The sequence below is a fragment of the Marmota marmota genome, unplaced genomic scaffold (genome assembly GCF_001458135.2).
Source record: "Marmota marmota marmota unplaced genomic scaffold, marMar, whole genome shotgun sequence".
In the NCBI taxonomy this organism is placed as follows: domain Eukaryota; kingdom Metazoa; phylum Chordata; class Mammalia; order Rodentia; family Sciuridae; genus Marmota; species Marmota marmota.
The window spans coordinates 16,231,062-16,257,141 of record NW_025999961.1 but is presented as its reverse complement, the minus strand read 5'-3'; the positions used below and the strand labels follow the sequence as shown (position 1 = coordinate 16,257,141).

The 26,080-nt window shown below is 43.3% G+C and overlaps 1 protein-coding gene across 1 annotated transcript; it reads right to left on the bottom strand.

The window, feature by feature from the left end:
- Positions 1-816: 816 nt before the first annotated feature.
- LOC107151173 (palmitoyltransferase ZDHHC19-like) lies at positions 817-24,906 on the bottom strand. Its single transcript, XM_048802862.1, has 8 exons — positions 24,856-24,906; positions 14,906-14,988; positions 13,436-13,576; positions 12,818-12,944; positions 11,908-12,091; positions 11,368-11,465; positions 5,741-5,826; positions 817-5,393 (listed from the first exon to the last, which is right to left on the bottom strand). Exons 1-8 carry the CDS (start codon positions 24,904-24,906, stop codon positions 5,198-5,200), a joined length of 966 nt encoding a protein of 321 aa, XP_048658819.1. The 3' UTR covers positions 817-5,197.
- Positions 24,907-26,080: the final 1,174 nt, after the last annotated feature.

The window sequence follows — 26,080 nt, the reverse complement described above, 5'->3', positions numbered from 1 at the left end:
TTCTACAGGATACCATGATGGTCCCATTGATATACTTAATAACTCGTCTTTAAAAAGACATGGGCTACATTTTTGTATTGTATCAACATACGTCCTAATTGTTCTTGATCTCACTGGGGTGCCTCCTTCCTCTAACAATTTCTCTTGCTCGGAGGCGAACAACTTCAAACCTTGAGTCAACCATTTTCCCCAGTTTGCCTGAGAAAGTTCTAGGAACAGGCAACTTGAAATAAAAACAAAATAAATCAAAACAATAACACATTGTTTTTTGAATTGGTCACCCATTCTTTCGCTCTTCCTCAGGGGCAAGCAATTTCACTTACCTCCAAGCTTCAGAAGTTCCCCGTACGGGCCACCAAATGCCGCAGTCTGGCTGGGCACAAAATCACGAGCCACCACACAGCTTGTAGATTCAAACAGCAACTCTTTATTCCCGAACTCACACCAGCCGTCTACAAACACGTTCTGGGGAAATCCACGTTCTCTGCCCAAATCCACGTTCTCTGCCCAAATCCACCTCCACTGGGCTTCTGTCTCCCAAAATATACTCTGAATCCCGTGAGAACTCAAGGGGAACTCAGGCAGCAGGATACGCCCTATTCCCAGCAGGAATAATCTTAAACCTTAAACCTGGAACCTAAACTGGGAACGCCCTAAACCCGATTATGTTAAACCAGGAACACCCTAATCCGCCCTGGTCCTTGAGCAAGGTCAACTACATTCAATGTCACTGCAAAATGTCAGCAACATGGGGTACGCTGGCAAGGAAATTGTCATACCTACTTGGCTAATGGCTCCCAGCATCTAGGATCTTACTGAAGAACAAGTCAATCATCAGACTGCTAGAATTGGGTATAACAATGCAGGAAAAAAAAATGTGGCCTTTGATTCTTTGCTTCATTTTCATTAAAAATTATAATATTTGATACCCAGAATGAAAACTGCTTCCCTCTAATCCTGAGCTTTCACCTTTCTCTAGGTAGAAAATTTTTAACATAGATATGAAGAGTATGATTAGAGATTTTTGTCATTCAAGTTAGAATAAATATTATAGACTCCAATACCAGCCACAGACCCCACCCCCCAAAAAAGGAATTAAGAGTCATATTCTACTTTCACTTATAGTCATATTTTTTTCTCTTTCTCTGTCCCTATATCTATCTCTCCCTCGTTCCCTTCCTCTCTTTGCTTTACTTTAGAAATATAATAGTGATAATTTACATGTGTGTGTGTGGTAATGCAATAGGAATTTGGGTATTAAGAAAGGGTTTTCTCCTCCAGCTATGACGAATTGGCTGGTATTGTGTTAAGTAGGCCAAGCACTGTGAGCAACTGTAAAATGACAAAATGTATTAGGCAACTGATTCAAGTGGTGAGATAGCAGTCCTTGGGAGAAGGAATCATAAATTGTCCCATGGTCACCTTGGCTATCTGTGCAGGGACAGCTCCCTGGTGTGGCAGACAAACTGATTCCAAGCAGAGCCTGACTGTCCTGAGGACATGGAAATCAGATTCAGGGGCAAGTGAAGCAACTAGAATCTGTGAAGAGGTATGGAGGAGGAATCTCAAAAGTTCATGTATGGGTTCCTTGTGAGTCCTTAACTCTGTGCTCAGGGTCAGACTATCCAAGGCTTAACAGAAGTGGCTGCTAGGAGATGGAGAAAAGAATAGAAATACTAGAGGTTGAACATTGCTAGGGAATAACCGGTTCTGACCAAAGCAGAGTGGAAAGACCTCATTAACACATAGTTAACAACCTAGTGTCACTAAGACACTTTGAAAGGCTGTGCCTTAGGAGTAAGGACCACTGTCAAGGAATAAGGCCCACTACAGACCTACCCCAACTGATTCTAAAAACAAGTGCTGACAAGACTCACAGGGAGAAAGAATTGGAAAGTTGAAGCTGGGTGTGGTGGCCACTTGGGAGGTTGAAGCAGGAGGATCACAAGTTCAAAGCCAGCTTCAGCAACTTAGCAAGACACTGTCTCAAAATTTTAAAAAGGGACTGGGGATATGATTCAGTGATTAAGCACTCCTAGGTTCAATTCTTAGTATCAAAGAAAGGAAAAGAAGAGCAATTTAGAGGGCTTTGGGAAACTCCTTAGCCTTTCACTACCTGGGTTGAACAAACTATAACCTCCCTAGATCCCAAACCCCAAGGTCACAATGGTAGCTAAAAACTAAACTCCTTCCTAAAACAAAAATCAAACTTCTCCAGAGGAAGATATTAGAATCCAAAATATTTACACATTTGCAAAGTACTACTCCCATTGTCCAGGATAATATACCATGAAGAAATTAACTGACATGCGAGGCTTGGTGGCACACACCTATAATCCCAGATACTCAAGGCCAACTTGGACAACTTGGACCTTGTCTCAAAATAAAAAAAATAAAAAGAGCTGGGGATGTAGTTCAGTGGTAAAGCAACTTAGGTTTCATCCCTCCCCTTCACCTACCCCCCACACACACACAAAGAAAGAAACAAAAAGAAATTATCAGACATGTAAAGAAATAGGAAAATGTGATCAATAGTTAAGAAAAAACATGAGTCTGTCCTGAGAGTCCTACAAATTGAAACTTGTAGACTCTATGACAGTCCTAATAAGCATATTCAAAAAGGTAAAGGCAACTATAGTCTTAGAAAATAAAGAATTTCAGCAGAGAAATGGAAAACTAAAAATGAAAATTCTGGAACATAAAAATAACTGAAATGAAAAATTCACTGGATGGGTTTAAAAGAACTTAAAAATAGCAAAAATAAGGGTCAGCAAACTTGAGCAATATAAATTACCCAGTCTGAAAGAAAGATAAGAAAAAAGAATGAAGGAAAATTAACAGAATGTCAGGGACTTGTAGGATACTATAAAATAAGACACATGTTGTTCAAATATCAGAAACAGAGTAAGAATAGGGCAGAAAAATGTTTAAAGAAATAATGACCATACAGTTCTCAAATTTTACAAAAAAAAAACATCAATGTGCAGAATCAAGAAAATCAGCAAAGCTACAGGGAAGCTAAATACAAAAAAGCACACCCTGGGGGCTGGGCTTGTGGCTCAGTGATAGAGCGCTTGCCTGGCATGTGAGACCCTGGGTTCTATCCTCATCACCACATATAAATAAATAAAATAAAAGATTCATTGACAACTAAAAAATTTTTTTTAAAAAGCACACCCTGCAATGAATCATTTTGTCCCCAAATATCAGCTATATAGATGTTGAGAAACCCTGCCCTAAAGCAGTTAAAATAATAATAATAATAACAATAATAATAATATAGAAAGCAAGAGAGGAAATTAAATGAAAAGCTAATGAATAATTAACCCAAAAGAAGGCAAGAAAGAGCCTGGTGTGTTGGTGCATGCCTGTAATCCCAGTGGCTTGGGAGGCTGAGGCCGGAGAATCAAGGGTCCAAAGTCAGCCTCAGCATACTATGTGTACATACTATGCGGTTAGTTTACAGTGATTTTCCCTCCAGTTTCTGGAACATAGTATCTTCATGACTTGGACCTGATCAGCCATGCTATCAATTATTAAACACTAAAACTTAGAGTAATGTCAATTATGTAGTACATCACATTAATAGTGAAGGAAAAAATCAATGTGATCATTTGATGCAGAAAAAGCATTTGACAAAATCTAATACCTTTCCATAATTAAAAAAGACACACACACACACACACACACACACACACACCAAAGAAAAAAGGAAACTTCCTCAACCTGATGAAGGGTGTTTATGAAAAATCTAACATCCTATTGGTTAAAAGTTTCAGCCACGGAAATTAGGCAAGAAAAAAATTTTTAAAGTATCCACCTGAGAAAGAAGAAAACCTATCTATTTGCAGATGGCAAGATCTTGCATATAGAAAATTCTAAGCAGGTTATGGCAGTGAACTCCTGTTGGGAGGCTATATGGGAGGCTGAGACTGGAAGACCACAAGGCCAGCTTGGTCAATTTAGTGAGACCATGTCTGAAAATAAAAAGAAGGGCTGGGAATGTGGCTCAGTGGTAGAGTGCTTGCCAACCATACATCATGCCCTGTGTTTGATTTGATCCCCACTACCACACACAATCTTCCCCCCCATACACCCATGTGCGTGCACGCGCGTGCATATACACACACACACACACATACACACAATCCTAAAGAATACACACATGTGCACACAATTAAAAATAATAATAAATAAGTTCCCTTTCTATTTTGTGGACTCATTTGAGGTGCACTTGGTATAATCCTGGCTGGTGAGTTTTCTATCTTCTCATCTTCAGCCCTTCCCAGGAAGCCAGCCAGGTTAGTTGCTGTGATCATTACTGTTGCCACATTTTAAGGATGAGAGAAATGCTGAGTGTCTTGCCCAATGTCAAAGAGCCAGACAGTGTTGGCTCCTGAGCTTGGGTCTCCAGAGAGCAATGTTCTTCCCTTCCAGGAGGCATTGGTCTCAGAGCCTCCCCACACCCTAGGAAACACGCTTCTCTGAACCTAGAACAGACAGAGCAGCCATAAAAAGCAGCTAAAAATAGTTATAAAGATTAAACAATCATGGGGGGTCATAGCACTTCCAACAGGGAAATGAGTGAGGGCTCAGGCCTGGGGCCTCCACGTGGGGCTCAAACCCTGACATCATTGGATGGGATGGGGCCTCCTGCTGCAGCACTGGGCGGATGGGAAGATAAACACAGAGTCAGTGCATAGGGGCTGTCCCTAAACTTCACCCCGCAGCTCACAGTCAAGTCCCTGGACCCCTGGAAGCAGGACAAAGGAGAGGGCTGGCACCACAGGGTCCTTGGTGGGCATTGAGGGTTACCCACCCCACCGCACTCCTGATGCTCCACTCCATATGTTTCACATGGGACTTCAAGTAAAATTTCCAATTAAAAAAAAAATCTCCTTTAAAACATTATAAACTACTGGACTAGTCTCAGGCCTCATTAACAGCTAAGGAAACTGAAGCCCAGGAAGGTAAGGGACTGGCCCAAGGCCAACCAGCTAGTTAGCAGTGCAGTCTTTTCTTTTTGTCTATCCAGGGACACCTGGGTGTGCTCTGAAGCCCTGTGACTTGGGCCCTGCACCTTCTTGCTCCTTGAGCTGCAATTGTTTCAGCTTCAGGGCCAGCCCCACCTCAGGGGCCTCCTCCAACAAATGTGCAAACCACAAACACCCCTTTCCCAATGCACACCTACTACTCCTCAGTTCCTAGATAGCTGCAGCCTTGCCATTCTCTGGGGGGCCCTGCCCATGTGAGTCAAAATCCATACTTTTAGAGTTGGGCCCAGGGAGTTCTGTGGGATGGTGTGCTGGGGAGTTTCATGGGGAGCACAGGGCCTCCATTGGATCCCATTCAGTCCCTCCTCCCTCTGGAGCCACACAGCTTCTGACATGTACCTGGGGAGCAACAGGCCAAATGTAAGGAATCACTACCCACCTTAGGCTGGTCTCCTGACAACCCTCACCCCTCAGCTTGGAAAGCACAGAGCCCAGTGTTCTCATCCAGGAGTCTCATCCAGGCTGCAGTTCCCCTCTACCTCATTTCTTGGGGTAAGAACCTAGAAAGGAAAGAAGAGGGCAGTTCCCAGGGGTTCCCAGAGTGCCCTGGAGAAAACCCCAAAGGAAAGTAACAGTGAGTGTCAGGGCCTGGGTGCTGGTGTAAGAGACCAAGGAAGAGGATCCAGCTTCACCCCACCCCACCAGCCCCAGGGTCCACCACTGGAGCCTCTGGTTTACCAATTTACTTGGGTCCCAGTGGTGCACAGAGTGTGATGTAACAGTTCCTGGCAGAGCCCTGGTCTAAGGGGTTGTCCCCCTGAAGGAACTGTCCCTGGAGAGTGATGGGGATGGGAAGAGGAGCTCAGAACCAGCAGGACTGGGCACATCCAACTCCCAATGACTGTCCCTAAGTTGGCCAGTTAGCCAGGACTCCACCCAGGTCTGGAGCAAAACTCCAAGTCTAGGGAAACCCAAGAGTGACCCTGGGCCTCCTGCCTTCTCAAGCTCCTAGGAAGTGTGTCCTCCCTCAACCCACTTGTGATCAGCTCTCCCCAGACACTGCTGACACTGCACCCACCCCTCCTGCTGTAGGGGGCCACCACTGAGCTATTTGCATAGCCTCTACTCAGCCTTGAAGCCAAAGAGATTTTGGTCTGGCATTGCAAGCTATTTTTGGCTTATTATGCAAAGCATGTGACCTCAGTCTTCTCTTGGCTTTAGAGGCTACTCTGTAGCTCCACCCACAGGGCTTGGACAGCCCACCCCCTGCCTTATTTGGTGAAGAATATTGTGTGGAGAAGCCTTTGTGTATCCTCCACATAAAAATAAATACGTGGGCTCACTCTCTCTCTCCTTCCAGTGTGGATGCAGGACCCTTAAGGTCACAGAGCCGTCCTGCTCTCACATTTCAAAATTATTTCTGGCATATGATTTTTCGCTGTATTTTGCAGCCAGCTCACTACACATAGGGGAACACAGCATATCTTGTCTGCGTAGGCCTGGGGCAAGATCCTGCCTTCTCAGGGCTCCCTCATCACCTTGTACCTCCTTTTGTAGCATGCCTGTCCTGTCTCCACTGGCCACACATGTCCCCCCATGTCCTCCTTCTAGATACCATATAATATCTTCCTTATGCTACTTCACAACTGCTCCAAAGACACCCACTCCCAATTAATTCACTTTCCCACCTCTCATTTTCTTCTAAAAATGTGCCTTCATTAAATTTCTCTATCAGGGAGGGCAGTAGCAGAGGGGATGCCCAATCATATTTCCTAGTCAACAATCATATGGCACAGGAAAATCTGGGCTGAAGGCCCTCAGTGTCGGCAGCTGCCCTGGATGCAGATGCCTTTAAGTCCTGATGCACCAGGTTCTGACCAATTATTGTTTCAGCCTGGCATGGCAATACCAGGTCCCAATAATTTGGGTGTTACTCCACTCGGATAATGAGGCGTGGTTCCAGGTGTAGGCATCACCCATAGGGGGTTAAGTTACACTCACAGCCATACACTCACATTAGGAGTGCAGTAAGTAATCCTACCCCTTGCCTCATTTGAATGGCTTCTCCCCAATAAAGGGGTTCAACTCGTGCTCCTCACTCTCTTTCTTGCCTGCCTTGCCCCTCTTGTGGGAGCTGCAGTTGAAGAGCAGTCACTGTACCCAAAGAAAAGGTACTTTTCTGCATCTGTGTCTTTATTTATTCCCCAAATTCACTTGGAGTGACCCTGACTTGTTTAGTCATGTATGGCGACACTTCAATACACAAAGCAGTAAAGGATTGGGTATGCAGCTTCAGTGGTAAAACACCCCTGGGTTCAATCCCTAGTACCAGAAAAAAATCAAGTAATTAACAGCAGAGCATTAAAAAAAATGCAGAATTCTTAAATTTGGAGAAAGAATTTTTGATTAGGTGTTATAAAGTATAGAAAATGTTGATTGTACATCTGGTATGGAAAATCCTTAAAGGAATGATAATGAATAAATTTTTAAGAACTGAGCAGTAAATTTGAATACTTTCCTTTCCCCACATGGAATCCTGTCAGACACAAATAGGATCCAGTAGCTCTGAAGCACCCAGATCAGCTTCTCTCACTAACTCCACCCCTGGGGTTCTGGCTCCAGTTCTGTGTCTCAAACACCCTCACATTCCACAGGACCAAAATTAAATGGCATCTTCTTCTTGCCTCATCTTCTGCCCAACTTCCTGCTGCCTTTCCTTCTTCCTCTTATGCCAGGGGGATCAGGGCTTCAGGCTTATCTCTATTCCTTGCTCTATTTCCTTCTATCCACAAATGATTCTTTTGTTGTTGTTGTTGTTTCCCTTCTTTATTCAGATTTCTTTTCTTTGTGTGCTGAGGACTGAAGAACCCAGGGTCTTGCACATGCTAAGCACACACTCTACCACTCAGATACAGCCCCAGCCAGAAATATTTCAGGGCATCAAAGATGCCTCAGTCAAGCCGGGCATAGTGGAACACATCTGAAATCATAGAGACTTGGGAGGCAGGAGGAAGGCAAGTTCAAGACCAGCCTTAGCAATTTAGTGAGACCCTGTTTTAAAATAAAAACATAGAAAGGACTGGGGATATAGCTCAGTGTTAAAGTGCCCCTGGATTCAATTAGCAAAAAGATAAAGTCTTGTCATTGCACTGGGGGTTGAAAGCACACTGCAAAGAGTATGGCCAGCCTACTTTTAGGGTCGTGAGGCCTGCAGCAACACAAGGCCCTGAGCACTGTGTGGAGTGGCCAGGGTAGCAAAAAAAGAGGGTATCATGGGAAAAGAGTAGGCAATGCAGCTCATAGCACCCAGGTACATGCAGAGGAGAAGCCGAGAGAATTAAGTGTTAAGCATGCAAGAGGGCTATTTCAGCTACTTCCAGTTTCAGAGGCTGTGTCTAGTCCAGAAAGAGTAGCCTGAAAACTGTCTGCTGGCTTTGGGCTTGTTGAGAGCATCATCATGACAGCAAAGGCAAGGGCTGCAGCTGAGCTGACAGGGGCCAGGAAGTAAAGGGTTATAGCTCTTGAGCATGGTCAACTCTTTCATGGAATAAGGCACAGAGGGTACAACAGGTGGAGTGGAGGCTTGGAACACTGAGGGCGGGACTTGGCTTTTAAGATGAGGAACAAAAATGTGTACATGACTATGGGAAGAAATGGTAGTACTAGTAACAACAGCACATAGGGCACTTTCTGGTACCAGCCACTGTTCTATGTATTTTTTGTGAATTAACCCACATTTCCCTCTTCTACCAGTAGGGAAACTCAGGGCCCAGGTGGTTAAGTAGCATAGCCCAGGTCTCCCTGCTGGTGTGTTGTAGAGCTGTGATTTGGACTTATGTGGTCTGGCTCTAGAGTCCTTGCTACCAACTACCAAGCAAGTGGCTCCAGGAGAAGTTGCAGGGAGGAACGGAGTAGGGAGGGAATGACAAGTAATGGAAAGAAGCCCTGTCTGGTGAATCCCAGAGGGCAGACCACATTTAGGTCCCCTGAGACTGGGGATCCTGGACTCGGAGGGCCTTATTCTGAGCAGAGGAAGAAGGACAATGGCCTATGGCATGACCTGGGGCTGGAAGAACCACAGGATGGAGGAAGGGAAAAGGCTGCCAGGCAAACTCAATGATGGAGTGAAGCTGGAGAGAGGAGAAGACAGGCAGACCACAGGGCTGATGGATAAGGGCCAAGCACAGGAGTCAAGGGTGGGAGGGGCACCAGATATGGCAGTGGTGGGGTGGTGACTAAAAGGACGGGAGGTGATGAGCAGAGAGGCTCCTCTGTCTGTTCAGCTGTCTCAGGGTCTGCAGCTTCCCCCTCCCCCATTGATGCTGCCCACCAGTCTTCCTGAAAGAGCCTTTAGCCAAGTGATTGTCATACTAAAGGAATCCCAGGGCAATTGGGATTGGAAAGAAGGTAATGAAACTGTTTATCACATAATTTTCCACGTAGAATGAACAACAACGCTCAGTGGTAGAGCACCCCGATTCAATCCCCAGTACTGGAGAAACAACAACACTGAGATGCTAAGAAGAAAATGAGGTAACAAGCCATAGATTGTAAGAAAAGATTCACAAAACATAATCTGAATCCAGTATAAAGAACTCTTAAAACTTAGTAAGGAAACAAGCCATTTTTTTTAAATGGGCAAAAGATTGAAGCAAACACTTTACCAAAGACATACCCATGGCCCAAAAGACATGCAAATATGCTCAACATCATTACTCATTAGGAAAACACAACCTGGAGCCTTAATGAGATGCCACTACTCATTTATTAGGCTACAATGAAAAGAGAAAACAAAATAACAGATGACAGTGTCAAATGTTGGTGAGGATGTGGAGCAACTGGAATTCTCATGTATTGCTGGTAGAAATTAGGAATGGTTTTGGAAGACAAATTTGGAAATATCCTATAAAGTTCCACACTTTATAGGAAAAGTGACTCAGCAATGCCACCCTTAAGAATTTACCCAACAGAAAAGAAAACTTAATGTTCACATGCCTGTACACCAATGTCTGTAGCAGTTTTATTTATAACTGTGAAAAACTAGCTAGGCACAGTGGCCCATGCCTGAATGCTAGCAGGTCAGGAGGCCGAGGCTGGAGAATTGCAAGTTCAAAGCCAGCCTTAGCAACTTAGCGAGGCCCTAAGCAACTTAATGAGACCCTGACTCAAAAAGAAAAAAAAAAAAGTTAAAGAAAAACTGAAAGGGGCATGGGGAACTGGGGATGTATCTCAGTGATTAAGCGCCCCTGTATTCAATCCCTGGTACAAACAAAACAAAAACCCTGAGAAAAACTAGATACAATGAACAATCCTTCAATTGGTGAATGTATAAATAATCTGTAGGGCCTCCATACAATACTACACAGCAGTAAAAGGAAATAAACTACTGATGGGAACCACACAAGGATGAATCTCAAATGTGCTGTACTAAATGAATGAAACCAGATTAAAAAGGCAAAGAATCCATTTATACTTGATTCTGGAAAAAGAAAAACCAGAAGGACATAAGGAAAGAACTTGACAACAGAAGATGATGAAAGGATTTTCTGAGGTAATGAAACTGGTTTAACCTTGATCATGGTGGAGAGTGCAGGATGGTATCCATTGGTCAGAATCCTTAACCACAGACAAAAAAAAAAAAAAATGGTGAATATCACTGTGTGTAAATTATTCTTCAATAAACGAATTTAAAAAAAAATCCTACCATGGCTCCCAGGTTTTTACTTCATACCAACTAAATTCCATGCTTGACTTTCTGGGCCTTTTAAATCTTGACCCCTCCATGGGGTTACCTTCATTGCCTATGCCACCTCATGCTTGAATTAGAGCCATATCCTCATCATTCCCTTAACATTCTACTTTCTGGGTTTCTATGCCTTTTTGCACAGGTGTGCCTCTCACAGGCAATGCCCTCCTGTCCTCTGGCCTCTCCACAATCACACCAGGGCGTGTAGGAGTGACATGTCCTATTCTACAATGCAGGCCTCACCAAACTCTCAGTTTCTTCCAGTGTGCTACACCACTCAGAACTGTCCCTCTCAGAATGTGCCTGGGTGTCTGCGGGTGTTATTCTGATCTCAGGTTGCTTATCAACACAAGCGCAGGATGTACTTACTCACCTCTATACCCATCTCTCAAATAACACGCAGCCCAGCACACAGTAGGCTCTGGAAGCAAAGCACCCAGGAGGGAGAATGACCAGCGAGCTCCAGGGGGAGGAGAGATCTGAGCTGCATCTTAAGAGATGGGTCTGGAAGGACTAATGAGGCACCCAACATCAAGGCCAAGGGCAGTGGAGAAAGCACAGGTGGCAGAGGTGCAAGATGCCTCTGCACAGCCGGGTATCCCAGCACATGCACTGGGCCCCACTTACCTGGCCTTCATAGGAGCGCTTGGCGGTGCTCATTGCTACAGTCTGGATCAGCAGTCCCAAAGTGAGTGGCAACAGGGCGCCTGTGGCCGGGACAGCCACTATGAAGCTGTGAGCAGGCTAAGAAGCCAAGCTGCTGGCTCACTGGCCCTGTGTCCTGACCCAACTCCGTCCTCCCTGCGCCTGCCCCATGTGGCCCCGCCCACTTACTCTTCCTCCCTGAACTGGACTGTTGGTCCAGTACACCCAAGGGAAACCTCAGTCCACCACGCTATCCTCCTGCCTGTCCCTTTTCTACCTTGATTACCCCTCTCTGTGGCCCCGCTAGATTCTCAACTAGACAGTGCATCCAACTCGGCCTATCTCCCCGACACCACTCACCTTCAACATGTCCTTGACAGGTCCTTCCAAAGGGCTTTTCCCTCTAGCCCCGCCCACATCAGTCCAGCCCTCGGTTACCTCACCCCTTAGCTCTCCACCCCTCTCTCCCCACAACCCCTGCTGTTCCCACTGTAGGAACAATGAGAAGACTCTCCTTGAGACTGTATGGATATGCCATGGCCTTGTCCAAGGAAAATGGCATCTCGCTGGTGCTCACAAGGAAGATGGTGCACATCACCAGCAGGGCACCCAGGTACAGGCAAGGGGACATGAGCAGCAGCAGGAAGAGCTGGATGTTACTATGCCCCTCGCACTTGTTCACCCACCTACAGTGGTGGTCAAACTCCTAGCAGAGAGGACAAGCCTGGAGAGTCTATCTGGCCTCCATACTCCCCCAATACTTGGGCCTTCCACAACACTGCCCTCTAGGCCACCTGCTCTACAAGAGGGTTCCATCTCAGGGACAACCTGGCACTTTCCATTGTTAGAGCACAGTTAGGACTCTATAGCTTTATCAGGTAATGTGCATGAGTGAGGTCTTTATAGACAAGACCTGCCTTGTGTCACTTGTAGGAGGATATAGAATAACTCTGGGTCTCTATTTTGTCAGATACTGGATAAAGATGAAAAGATTTCCCTGGCCCAGCCAGCTTTTTGCACTTGGAAACCTGTGCAGTGTGTATACATGAGAGAAGAGCACTCAGAATCCAGGAAACACTCCAACTTGGACACCCAGATGAAGACAGGCAAAGATCCCCAGAACAGGGCAGCAGCTGGACTAAGAGTTTGGGTATCTAGTATCAGCAAATTAGGAGTGGGACAGGCACTGCCTTTCCTCCCCCTGACTCTGCCCTTTGCATGTCAGCACCTGTGCAAACAGGGCCAGCCTCTCAGGTCAGGTGCAGAGAGGCAATAGCAGATTTAAGTGACCAAGAGGGGCTGGGAGCCACTTTTGACAGTCTGGGAAGATGGTCTCATGCCTACCCCTGGCCCACTTATACTTTGAGCCTCCTGGTCCTGGCCAGATGCCCTGTGATGGGTTGGTGAGTGGAGAGGGAGGAGGAGTACTCACCTCCTCACAGATGTTACAACATCCACAGTGGAAGGTCCTGGGTGGGCAGTGGAAGGAGCAATGGGGACACCAGGGCATTTGAAAGGCCCTTTGATATATCCAGGGCACATATGCTGCCTCAGGGAGCCTGGCATGGGAAAAAGTTTGGGCAGTGGTAAGAGGCCCTTCCATCATGGGGCTGCCCTGATCAGCATCACTGGGCAACAAGAAGGATGGGGAGGAGGTGGGTAGGGGAATCCTAGTCCTTGTAGAGTAAGCTGACCACTCCAAAGGGCTGGCAGTCAAAGAAAAGGGGGTTTCCAGCCATAAGAGCTCTCTATAGAGCTCCCCCTTTGGAATAGTGATTAGTATTTGAAGTTATGTGTGAAATAGCAGGAGGAAAAATAAACCGTGTGGTTTGGAAGAGACTGCTGGCCCCTCTTGCCAGCTTGCCTGGTCCTCCCTTCTGAAGTAACTAGAAACCCTCCAGGATTCTGTTTCTTCTTGCCTCAGTGGCTGGAAAATGAAGTGCCAGGGCCTAAGTAATGATGACATGGAAAGAAGGGATTCTGAGCCATAGGTGGGGTTAGCACTTTAGAAATCCCCCCTGTAGGCATCAGCCCTTGGGGTGCCACCTACTTCTCCCAGGGGTCTGAGGCCTTACCTTGATACAGGATGCCAGGCTCAGAAAAGTTCAGGGAAACCAGGCTGCAGAAAGTGACCAGAAACAAGCAGCCAGTAACCATGGTAAAGCCCCGTTCCCCATTCAGGGTAAGCAATCTGCATCCAAAACCAGAGCCACACTCAGTTCAACTCTGGGGCAACATGGAGCTCCCCTGAGGCCTGGGTCACCTGAGGACAGACTTACAGACCTTAAGGAGAGATCAAAATTGGTGCAACCACTGTGGAAAGCAGTATGGAGATTTCTCAGAAAACTTGGAATGGAACCACCATTTGATCCAGCTATTCCACTCCTTGGTTTATACCCAAAGGATTTAAAAGCAGCATACTACAGTGATGCAGCCACATCAATATTCATAGCAGCTCAATTCACAATAGCTAAACTATGAAGCCAACCTATTTGGGAACATGGGATTTTCCCCTATCTGGTCTATCTGTTTTAAAGATTCCTACCTATCAGCTGTGACTTGAGAATTCCCTCTGATTGTCATGTTTTTGTTTTGTTTGTATCTGTTACTGCCTCTTTTAAGAAACGGGCCAAGGTACATTGATCTTACCAGAAGTCTCTTGAGCAGAGAGATATTGGCTGCATGGGTCTCTTATAGGTATAGCCTCTCTATGAAAAAGAGGGTTTACTCTAATACAATCTGGCTTTTGAATGATTTTTTTTTCTGGACTACTGTACAATCTTAATGTTAAAATTGGTCTGTCAGGGTTAAAGTATATGAAACAGATTCTGTGTGTACAGGCATTTATGTGGTTTCATTATAAGGGGTATGAACCATGAGGAACAAATGTGAAGGTGCCAAAAGGCACTGCCTCTGATGTGCAAGGGTAGCAGGACACCAGAAGAAAGAGCTTAAAAAAGACTTAAATCCAGCACTGGCACTCCCAGCACGGTTTTGCAGCCTGGCCCCAGGCAGCCACAGATCATCTCACTGTGGGTCAAGGACACTAGCCCTAAACTGGAAAAAAAATCCCAGAAAAGCTTTCTGGGCTGTAGAAAACTGGCCTCTGTTCTGCCTGTCAGCCCCTCTTGTCCCTGAGGCTTCTGGCCACAAAGACTGTGGTTCCAGCACTGTCAGTTTATGAGCTGGGGACAGGAATAATCTCCCCTTTTAAGATCTGACAGTACACCCAATTTGGCCAAGGGATATTCATCACTGGGGCAAAACAATTCTTGCTAAAACAGCATCCCATCAAACTAAATGCCTGGAAAAAATGGCAGAATAAATATCTGCACCCAGAAAAGGAAAAGACAGAAACTATGGCCAACCTGTGTTTTGTAGGCAGCCTCTGTAAAGGGATCTTCAAGGAAGCCTGAAGAGAAAGATGGAAAAGACCTCATCCATTGCATATCAATATGCCTACTATTTTTTTAAAGGCCCAAAAGGAGCCTCTGGATATAATTGATTGTGGGGAACTCACTTAAAGTTGATGACATTGCGATAATGATAACAGAGATAGGTCAAGCTCAAAAATATCCTGTGCTCCCACTGCTTGAATGCAACCTAGGAGACAAAAGATTAAGACACAGTTTCTCTATATGCTGAATTGTCCAACCCTCTCCTGGGATGAAATTTGTTGCGTAAATTAAATGCACAGAAAACATTCATAAGGGCTGTTTCAGAATATGAATTTAAGAAAGGGTCTAAAACTAGAAAAAAAAATACAAGAAAGTTATAGGTATGGAAATATATTTTAGTATGGAAAATTAGAATGTAAAAAAGTGTTTCCGGAATTGAAAGTGTTTTGTCTGGTAAAGTCATATTCTTGTACTAAAGTCCAAGATGAAAGAGGACAAAACTAAGAATATAAAGAAGTTTTGAATGTTTAAGTAAGTCACAGAAACTTTGTGGAAGGTAAATCTCAAAAAGTTTGTGTTTGTGGTTAAATTGACTATAATTAGCACTGTCAGCTAAAGTTACTTGAATTTTAATGCACTGATAAAAAACAGAAATTGAAACATTGATATGCTCATATCTACCAAGATAATTTTCTTGTATTTGTTAGGTTTTATTACTTGGGGAAACTAAGTCTTAAAAGAATTAGGGTTTGTACGTGTTTTAAAATCTTAAGTGATTGCTTTGTAACTGGTTAAGCAAACAACTGTTATTTAGGTTATAACAATATAGTTGGCATCCTAAATATATGCAACTAGGTATGTGTCTGCATTTGAGAACTATATTTGTCTAAGCCTTGTCTAAGTGTTATACAAAAGTCTATAAAATGAAAGTTTATGAGCAAGATACCTAATAAGTGCTCTCTTTCATACATTATATCTGAAATGAAAGAGCCACACTGTCATTTGAAGACCTGTCTTATATCTGTTTGTCTTGACTCAGTTAATGTCTGACTATTAACAGTTTCCTAAATGCATAAGAGATTAAAGGCTCTCCTTTGATTATTTGTTAACCCATGCAGACCAGTGATTGTTGTTGCCGTACACTCTAGATTCTAAATTGTACTTTAAAAAAGTTAAACTTAGTTAAATGTAAAGCTTAGGATAGCACTTTGCCAAGTTGATGTTCTCCACACTAAAATTATCTAAAAGTCTTGAATTTGTATAGAAATAACAAATATGGCTTGTGTTTATTAATTTCAGTTGATTGTTTTATAACTGGATAAAGTAACCTGTTGTCAATAAGTTATATGTATAATTTTTTCTTACTCTTCACTCTGGAATTTGAATTTAAATGCATTTTGGGGAAGATAATGAAAGCCCAATCTGTTTAAAGATGACATTATAAAACATGGAAATGTTCTGCCACTTTTTCCATAAAAAGAAAGTTGAAAGCTCTCTTAGCCTTTCTTTGATTCATGTTTCAGATGTAATATTGTATTGTGTTATTTGTGAAGAGCCTACCTTACCTGAGATAAGGCTCTGCCTCTCACCTTACTCCATGTTAGAATGGTTCCAAAATAGGCTAGATTTCAGCTCATTTAAAGTTGTGTTCAAAAGACTGATTTTTGTTGTAAAGATTACTGTGATCTGCCAGGCCCAATGGTGCACGCCAGTAATCCCAGTGGCTTGGGAGGCTGAGGTAATTGGATCATGAGTTCAAAGCCTGCCTCAGCAAAAGCAAGGCACTAAGCAACTCAGTGAGACCCTGTCTCTAAATAAAGTACAAAATAGGGCTGGGTATGTGGTTCAGTGGTCGAGAGTGCTTGAGTTCAGTCCCCGGTAATACCCATCTCAAAAAAAAAAAAAAAAAAAAGAAGTCAAGAAAGAGCCACAAATGTTCAAAATGAAAATTATTAACAGGGTGATTCACTTAAACTCAATCATATTAATAATTACACTAGATATAAATGTACTAAACACTCCTCAATGGGGAAAGTCTTTTTTAAAAATGTTGCTCGAGCAACTGGGTATTTGTGTGGAGAAATGAATTTCAAGCTCCTTCTCAACCAGAATTAAAATTTAATTTCAGATGGATCATAGACCTAAAGGTAAAAATTATAATCATAGCACTTCTAGAAGAAAATATAGAAGATTTCCCAGACTTGAGAGTAGGTAAAGTTTTCTAGGCTGGACACAAAAATAATGAAAGAAACATAAAAGAAAAAAAAAAGTTGTAGGGATGTACAATGGTACAAACACTTTTGAAAACTGTTTGACATTTGGTAATACAGTTAAATACACATTTATCCACAGCCCAGTAATTCCATTGCTAGGTATTTACACAAGGGACATGATAACATAAGTCTACAAAACAACTGGAACAAAGACTTTCATAGCAATCTCATTCATAATACCCCCGAATTGGAAGCAGTCCAAATGGAATAATGAAGTGCTTGCTCATAAAATGAAATGAGAGCCAAGAATAAAAAATAAATAAATTTCTGATGTACAAAAGAAATAAATTATGTTAGATCAGAAAAGAAAGGCTTAAAAAAATAAATACATAGTGAATGAATACACTGGCATAAGATGTAAAAGAGAACTGTAGTGGTTGCTCTGCAGTGGGGTGAAGTTGAGTTAGGAATCGATTGGAAAGTAGCATTTGGAAACTTTTAGGGTGATGGAAATGTTCTGGCAGCCAGAAAGCAGAGAGATAGAGCTCCCTTTAGTTCAAAAATATCATTTATAATATCATCAAAAATGTAAAATACTTAGGAATAATTTGAAAAATGTGCAAGACAGTTATATTGAAATTTTATGAATATTGCTGAAAGATATTAAATAAGTCCTGAATAAATAGATGATATTCATAAATTAGAAGATACAATATTTTTAAAAAATCCTTTCCTCAGTTTTTACCTTTAATGCAATCCCAATCAAATGCCTAGAAGACTCTTTTGTAGAAATGTAAAAGCTGATTGCAAATTGTACACTAACTTGTAACATTCAAATCAACTCTGCAAACAAGAACAGTTAGAGGACCTATATTATCTGACTTCAAGATTTACTAGAAGCCAAAGTGATCAAGACAAGGTGGCACTGATATAAAGATAGACTTAAAAAGGGTTATGGAACAGAATTAGAAAATTCAGAAAAAAAATATATGTATAGCCCATTTATTTTTTTCCTCATGCTCCTCTGCTTAGAATGCACTATGTGCTTCCAACCTCTGTCTTCTTAACTGCTGGTGGCCTTTCCAGACTCTGGTTCTAGGAGCAGCAGCAAAGTCCTCTTCATCATGTCCTCCATTCTGTTTTCAATCATCATTTAGAACTAAGGGGAGATCTCCTGACATTTCCCAATTGCTGGGCACCTACTGCCTGCTGGTTCCATTATGTTTACTGCTTCAGTGAAGCTTCATAAAACTTCTACAATGTGGACACTCTTAACCATCTCCTTGCCACTTCTAAATGAGGCTCAGAGAGAAGAGTAACCTCACTAGTGGGAGGTAGAGCTAGGAAGGGAACTGAGATCTGTAAGACTCCAAAGCTGATGCAAACATCCCTCTCAGAGCTACAGTTTCCAACTCCAAACCATTTAACTCTCAACTCCTGAACCTTTTTACCAAAGAACTCCAGCTTCTACACTTTCCTTTAGGATTAGGAATTCACTGTTTCCTGAAGCAGCCAGCTCTATCTCTGATTTTCTCTGATCCTTTGCTGAAATCTCTGTCCCTGACTCCTTTTACTGCTCTTCGTTCTGGCTTCCAGATCTTTCTAGTTAGGGCTGCTTTCTCTGCCCTGGGGACTTCTCTTCTCCAAGATAATAGCCTCAGCACCTTTAAATAATCAATTCACTTTTAGAAAAGAGTGACAATTACTTTTTCTCTTTTTCGATGAGGAAATGGAGATTCAGAAAAAGCAAAACACATTCCTGGTAAAGGAAACAGCCTGGGCAATGGCAGGTAGGCTGGGCAAGAGTCTGGAGCACCTGAGAAACAATGGGCAGGATGGAGAAGGCTGGTATGCTAGTTATGGGGCAGAGGTTGGGGAGCCCTGGGTTTGAAAACATGAATCTCCTGAAGATTCTGGGTCTTCCATCAAGACTTTGTAATACTAGCTATAGAGGCAACCCTGCCCTTTATCCTTCTGATTCATATCCAGCCCCCCTGGTGGGAGGTCACACTGGGGTTGGCATCTGTGGAAATACTGCTATCACCTACAAAGTCTGTGAAGTACTCAGGCTCACCAGCAGTGGAAAAGGAGAGCTGCACTTGACTAAGGGTCAGTCTGAACATGAGCATTTTCTCTGTTTCTATCAGTAAAACTCCACTTCCATGAGCCCAAGACCCCAGCTCTGAAGCTTTCTCCAGTGATTGCAGTCTCAGCCTCCACTGAGAGTCTGAAGGAGGCCCCAGTCACCGACCTGAACTCCATCTAGATTCCATCTTGCCTCTCAGACTTGTTTTGTCACTTTATCGTGTCCTCTTCATCAAGTCTTCCACTCTGTTTTCAATCATCATTTAGAACTAGAGTTCCTGGAGAGAGGGATCTCAATTCAGGACAAGTGGGATCTTTGGCAGAGACATAGATTTATGTAGGAGAGCAGATATACATTCAAGGGCAGGCTATCTCAAGGGAGAAACATCTTTGGGGGTAAAATTAGAAATATACATTCAAGGGAGAATGGAGCTTATCTTGAGAGTGAGAAGCTTTGGGGATAAATCAAGGAATACACATTCAAGGGAGAATGTGGGCTATCTCTCAAGGTAGAGACAGCAACCCCGGTATGTGGTGCTAATGTGCATAGAGGGACAATAGTTAGGGGCTGGACTAGAGTGAACCCAGGGCAGAGCAATTTCAATTTCAATCTAGTTTTCCCCAGGCTTGTGCATTGGCTCCAAGTTCCTTTTTGCAAGCAAGGACATGGGCCAAGGGCAGGAAATGGAGAGCCAGAAAAAACAAAACACATTCCTGGTAAAGAAAACAGCCTGGGCGATGGCAGGTAGGCTGGTGCTAAGGACAGGTACTGGGTTGCTCATCAATGTTTGTTTCATAAAGTTTCATAGGAATTTCCTGAATTCCAATGACTCAGAGGTACTTTTCTTTTTCTTTCTCTCTTTTTTATAGTAGATGGACACAATACCTTTATTTTATTTTCATGTGGTGCTGAGGATAGAACCCAGTGCCTCACATGTGCTAAGGTGAGCGCTCTACCAACTGAGCTACCATCCCAGCTCTCAGAGGAGCTTTTCTTTCGATACATTCTTTTTCTGTACCCTCAACTTTCTATTTCAGTTTTGTCTATTTTTTTCCTCCTTCTAAGTTCTTCTAAGCCATTTCCATCTTTTAATCACCTTAGATTTCAGGAATAACAGGTCTGGCAGAGAAAACTTGTGAAAAGAATCAACACTGTGCTTAAGGCAACAGCAACTTTCCTATGCCAAGAAGGTCCTGCCTGATCAGTTCTGAGAGAATGATGGAACAGGCCACACCTGAGCAAGATCACTTGGTTTGGCAAGTGTGAAAAAGCATCCAGCTATGCAAACCCCCAACTCTTGACCTTACTTTTCCTTCTATTAAACCTCAAGGTCATTGTCAGCCCCTGGAAGACAAGGCTAAGGGCACGGATCCCCTTGCGTATCTGGTGTTGCTACACTTATTACAGCTCCTTTCCTGTTTTTCACCATTACTTTCCCATTGGTTTTTGGGGAACAAGTGTCCAGACCTGATGTGTTTTGGGGGAACAAGTGTCCAGACTTAGCCTGGGGTGTTAAACCACAATGCAAAGAAAAGACCACCCATTCCAATTTTAAATCAAATTAAAGCAAGCTTGTGATTCTGGCCAGGACTGTCTCTCTGGAAACCCTTGGGCCAGAAGAGCACAGCACCTCAGCTCTCTAGAATAGTTTTATAGCACAAAAAGTTGCAAAAGGGGGCTGTCTTGAGAACTTATAGATAAGAGGATTTTGACAAGCATAATACAAAGGCAGAGTGTAGGTTAATGATCTAAATGGTTCAACATTTCAAGTTAGGGAGTAAATTTAGATCCCAACACCAGAATTTATGAGGCACCGCTGAAGTTTCAGAGAAGGTTGTTATCTGGTCAGGGAAAGCCAGGCATGGGTGAGTTCAAGGCTCGGGCAGGCATTCCAAGCAAGTTTAGAAATCGCAGTAATTTATAATAAAACAGAAATTAACTTTTCATGACTTTGTGATGCGATGGCTCCCAATCTTAAGATGGAATTAGTCTGGGTTCATCAGGGGCGCTAGTAAAAAGTTCACCAAGAATCAAATCTGGACTCTGAGTGATAATGATGTGTCGGTGTGGGTTTTTCAGGTGTAATATGTGTTCCATTTTGGTGCAGGATGTTGATAACTATAAAGCAGAAAAGGGCGCGAGGCCAGGAACCACAGAACAAGGATAAGGCACCAAAAGGAGTTTTATTGGGAAGGTGGGGGACGCTCTGGGGCAAAAGAGTGAGGGCCAGGGAAATTGTGTGTGCTGGAGAGGAGAACAATACCTATATAGGTCACTAGAGGCAGGAGGGCTTAGGTCAACTAAATTGTTATTACTGTTAGCAGGTTGGCCTAGTGGAGTTTAGGGGCTGAGTTTAAGGGCCGGGTCTCTTCAGACAGGTGAAAAGTGTCACCATGGGAGGGGGTAGGGGAAGGAGAAGGGAAAGGACAATAATGAAAGAGGGAGTACTGTGTGTGTGTTGGGGGGAAGAGGCTTATGGGACATTTATGTTTCTTCTGCTTAGTTTAGTTTAGAACCCTAAAACTGAAGCCATATTTAAAGATAGGTAGTTAGTGTAGCTAGGTAAATGGGATCTGATATCGAGCTTAATAGAGAAAAATGAAGTCTGATCTGTGTCCAGGAAATCAGAAACTAGACCTGGGAGATTGAAATGTTAATGTTCCCAAGACTCTGGCCATCCTAAAGAACTGTTAATTAAAAAATATAATAATAATAATAATAATAATAATAATAATAATAATAATAATAAAAAGAACTGTTAAATGAAGCAGATAGGGAGGCGCTAATAATTTACCCTGGGCCCTTCCTGCCTGGATTACTCCCCACCCGACTCCGATGGGCCCACCTATTTTTCACCTTTTGGCCTTCCCACCGGCATCCTCTAGCACATGTAGGATAAAGGGAAATAAGTAAGATAAAGGACAGAAATGGAGCAGAACAAAAGAAAACCTTAGGTATAAAAAGGACGAGACTTCCCCCATCCCAGGATTCCACCTTTGGGATCCCCTTCTTCCTGGGGCCCTGGGAGTCTTTTCTGCTATCCTTTAATAAAACTTTTTACTTTCCATTCCTCACTTGCCTTGACTTGCTTCTCTGGTATTATATTTCGGCATTTGGGGAAGCAAGGACTCGGCAAGGTAACTGGCGGTGAATGCCTATAATTCCAGTGACTTGGGAAGCTGAGACAGGAGGATAGCAAGTTTGAGGCCAATATTGGCAATTTTAGTGAGACTCCGGTTGAAAAGAAAAAATAAAATGTTGGAGATGTAGCTTAGTGGTAGAGTGGCCCTGGGTTCTATTCCCAGCATCACAAAAAAGGGCTGAGGATGTAGCTCTGTGGTGGAGTGCTTACCAAAGTAACATACACACAACTATTACCATAATACCAAAATTTCCTTAGTTTGAGAGACTACCCAGACTTAGTTTGGGTTGCTTAGTTGTAATTCTAAATTGGAATGTGGATGGACTGTGCCTACCCAGGTAGTCAGGTGAGCCAGGGTGATACAGCTGGCCGGTTATTGGTGATGAGTTCTGCTCTCTCAAGTGTTGAAGTATAACATTAGAGAAGCACGCTGAGGCGAGCATATAAAGCAGGGTTCATTTAAAAAGGGGTAACATAGACTTCTCCCAGGAGGGAGAAGGGAGCTGTAGCGGGTATCCTGGTGTCCCAAGAATTGAGGTGTTCTGCCATTTTTATATGTCCTAGGCTTCCTTTGTTCTCCTGCCCTCTTCCCCTTATTTCTCTCCTTCCTGTGTGACTAGGCCCAGGCGATGTCCAGTGGGATGGCCAAAGGTGGGAAACAGGTGGGCTCAAGGGGTAAAGGCAGGATGGAGCAGCCCTGGACACATTAATTAAAAACTTTTACAACTCAGTGTAGGGAGGGGCAATTCTGGGACAGGTTACCTTAGGAACAGGTTGGAACCAGAGGCAGGTTATATTGATAAGAGTGGAGGAAGGGCTCTGAAGGAATTAACATTTCAGTCCCTCAGGGGGCAGTCTCCAACTTCCTGGACTCAACTCAAATTGGCCTCCTAGTTCTGACCTGACTCGATTTACCTATTTATACTGACTGCCTGTCCAATTCTGGCTTTCAAGGGTACTGTCTTCAGGGCTCTGGGGATCCTGGGGGAGGAAAGGGCACAGTCTTTGTGACTTGGCCGCATTGAGCTAAGATGGCCACTGTACTAACCATGTGGATGTTTCTAGAAAATGAGGTTGTTCATCAGACAAAAACAATAATTGCCCACTCTACTTGCTTTCAATCTAAGGCTGAGAAATATAAAATTTTATTTCTACATATAAAACGACTCTTATTTTTTCCGCTTTTTAAATTGGTGCATTATAGTTGTACAAATTGATGGGATTTGTTTGTTATTGCACTTTTGTACATGCACACTAAAATGTTCTTTTAAAATGTGCTTTGTTCATAACTTAAGGTTCACTAAAGGAGAAAAATAATGTGCAGAAAATTTAAAGGTACACATATGAAAAGAAGTCCAATAATGAAAGTAGTTAACCTCATCCTACTATTCATTCAGCTAAAAGAGAATTGATTTTCACTCAAATTTTGAATACCAAATTAACCCCTATTTACTGTTTTTAAACTATTCTTGTTTTGAAACCTTGAAAAACTTCACTTTGAATAATCTGATTATAGCAGCTTGGAGGAAGTGAAACACTTCAAGACCTGCGTCCACAGCCCTAGTCAATTGCCCATAGACTCTCTCCTGCTTCTCATTTATGAAGAAGGCTGAGTGAACGCTGTTATTATCTGGCCTGAAGCCTTTTCTGGTGGTATTCAGTAAGTAAGCTGTGAAAGGCAAGCAAATGGTCCCTGGCCTCTCCTCTTGTCCCAAATGAGAAGACCTGGCTTGGTTACTAAGCAATGGGTCCTCCATCTTTTCTAGTCTTGAAAAAAAGATTTCAGTCAGGAGATACAGCATAAGCATAAAGGGTTTATTTAGCCAAGGAAAAGTAAGAGAACACAGAGCATGCTAAACCAAAAGAGAAGCCGGCTGACTGGGGTTTTCCACCTGGTAGATCTGAAACCCTCCCTCCTGGTGTTTTACTCATTTGGAGCAGTTACTGAGGTTCCCTCTGGTGCTTTAGTGTGCAGGTGCTGATTTCACCACATTGGAAAATTTCCCATTAGTACCTAAGCAAAACACAAGGGTTGGGTGGTCAAAACTACAATGTGAATGGTATTACAATGAACCTAGGGTCACCCAGAGAACTGTGCCTCTGTGCTCTGGGAAATGCCCATAGTTGAAAAGTTTTCTGAGGTTCCCACTCACAGACACCCCCTGGGGATTGAACCCAGGGGTGCTCTACCACCTACCTACATCTCCAGCCTTTTTAATTTGTTTTCCTCTGAGACAGGGTCTTACCAAGTTGCCCAGGTTGGCCTTGAACTTGTGATCCTCCTGCCTCACCCTCTAGGGTAACTGGGATCACAGGAGTGCACCACTATGCCTGGTCAGTTCTTTTTAGTTTTAAGAAGGAAGTACAAGGCATGTTCTCTACCTTGAGGTGGAGTGATCTTTTTTCATGGAGATGGAGGAACCCTATTCTCCCTTCCCCAACCCTGTCCCCCTGTTTGTGTCCACCTGTGGTCCTGCTCTAATAGCTCCCCACTGTGATGGTTCATTGGTGAGAGATGAACACACTCTTCAGGGCTACAGCCTACAACCCATGAATTTTGCTTCTTCTTTTTCCCTGCTGTCAGTGTATATGTAACTGTAGACCTTGCTGCCTAAAATGGAAGGCAATCACTTGTGGAGGAGTGACAGGAGCCATTTCTGATTTCTTCAATTTCCAGTTCATGGTGCGGGAGAGGCTGCTCACTGGGGTTGGGCTCCATCCTCCTGCAGTATCTACTGAGACCTTTAGAGATTGCAGATCAAAAATCAGTTGGTTTCTCTCTTCCACATTTGAAATTCGGTTTGATTTCTCTCTTATCACATCGGCCCACTCACCACTACTGGAACAGTCCCCCTGGGAAGAGAAACTATTCCTTATGTTCCTATCATAAGGATGCTCTCCACTGTAACAGACCGCTGGCTCATCCAGGTGGTGCACACCAGTAATCCCCAGGGACTCAGGAGGAAGCTGAGGCAGGACGATCACAAACTCAAGGCCAGCCTCCACAATTTACAGTTTTGTGTCAAGATTAAAAATTTAAAAATGGCTGAGGCTGTGGCTCAGAGGTAGACTCTTTGTAGGTTCAATTCTCAGTACCAAAGTACTGAAACAAACAAAACACAAACAAAAAACCCCAGATCACTGGGCTTACCAGATTGATTACTTTTCATACTCAGGGTCCAGAAGTATGTGGGCTCAAGTTTGTTTTGGTGGCTTAACACTGTCAAAAAGGACTAGACTCATCACCTTAGCTCTCCTATAGGATCCAAAAGGTTGCTGCAAATGTTGGAATACAGACATCACATCTGACCAAAGGAAATCTTTCTCTTTTGTCTTTTTTATTAGGAAGGAGCACCCCAGAAGCTCACCAGCAGACATCCCTGGGGTCTTACCTAGCTGATCACTGTTCACATGCTTAATTGCTGTGGGAGGCAGCCCACTGACAACACAGCATGCTGGGTTGGGGCTCAGTGGCAAGCCCAGCCTCTGACCCACTACAGCCTCAAACTCTCCACGGCAGTCTCTGATCCCTCTTTTTACCTTTACCTAAATATGCCCAAACATTTATGTTGTTAAAAAAATTATCTTCATTATTGAGAATGAAGCAATAAAATATTTTTTTAAAAATAGAAAAAGGCTTCAAAAGGCAATTCCTGTTAACATTTTGGTATGTTTTTATCTTGCCTGTTTCTGTACAGGTTCTGCATATGTAGCAAGACAAGTGACATTTAAAATGTCCCAGCAGCTTCTGCAACCTTTTAAGAGAATGGCAACATTTATCTTTAGATAAGTATCTTTTTATCTGGGAAATGCCTTGAATGGACTTCTTTCAGAGAGAATATAAGCACCATTCACC

What these genes read in the sequence shown, in the direction of transcription:
- LOC107151173 (XM_048802862.1), bottom strand. Translation starts at nt 24,906, where the DNA reads ATGAACTGGAAATTGAAGAAATCAGAAATGGCTCCTGTCACTCCTCCA. An exon ending in GCCTCAGACCCCTGGGAGAA is followed by an intron (nt 12,945 to 13,435) that starts GTAGGTGGCACC and finishes TTCCCATGCCAG; the next exon opens with GCTCCCTGAGGCAGCATATG. An exon ending in GTTGTAACATCTGTGAGGAG is followed by an intron (nt 12,092 to 12,817) that starts GTGAGTACTCCT and finishes CCTCTCTGCTAG; the next exon opens with GAGTTTGACCACCACTGTAG.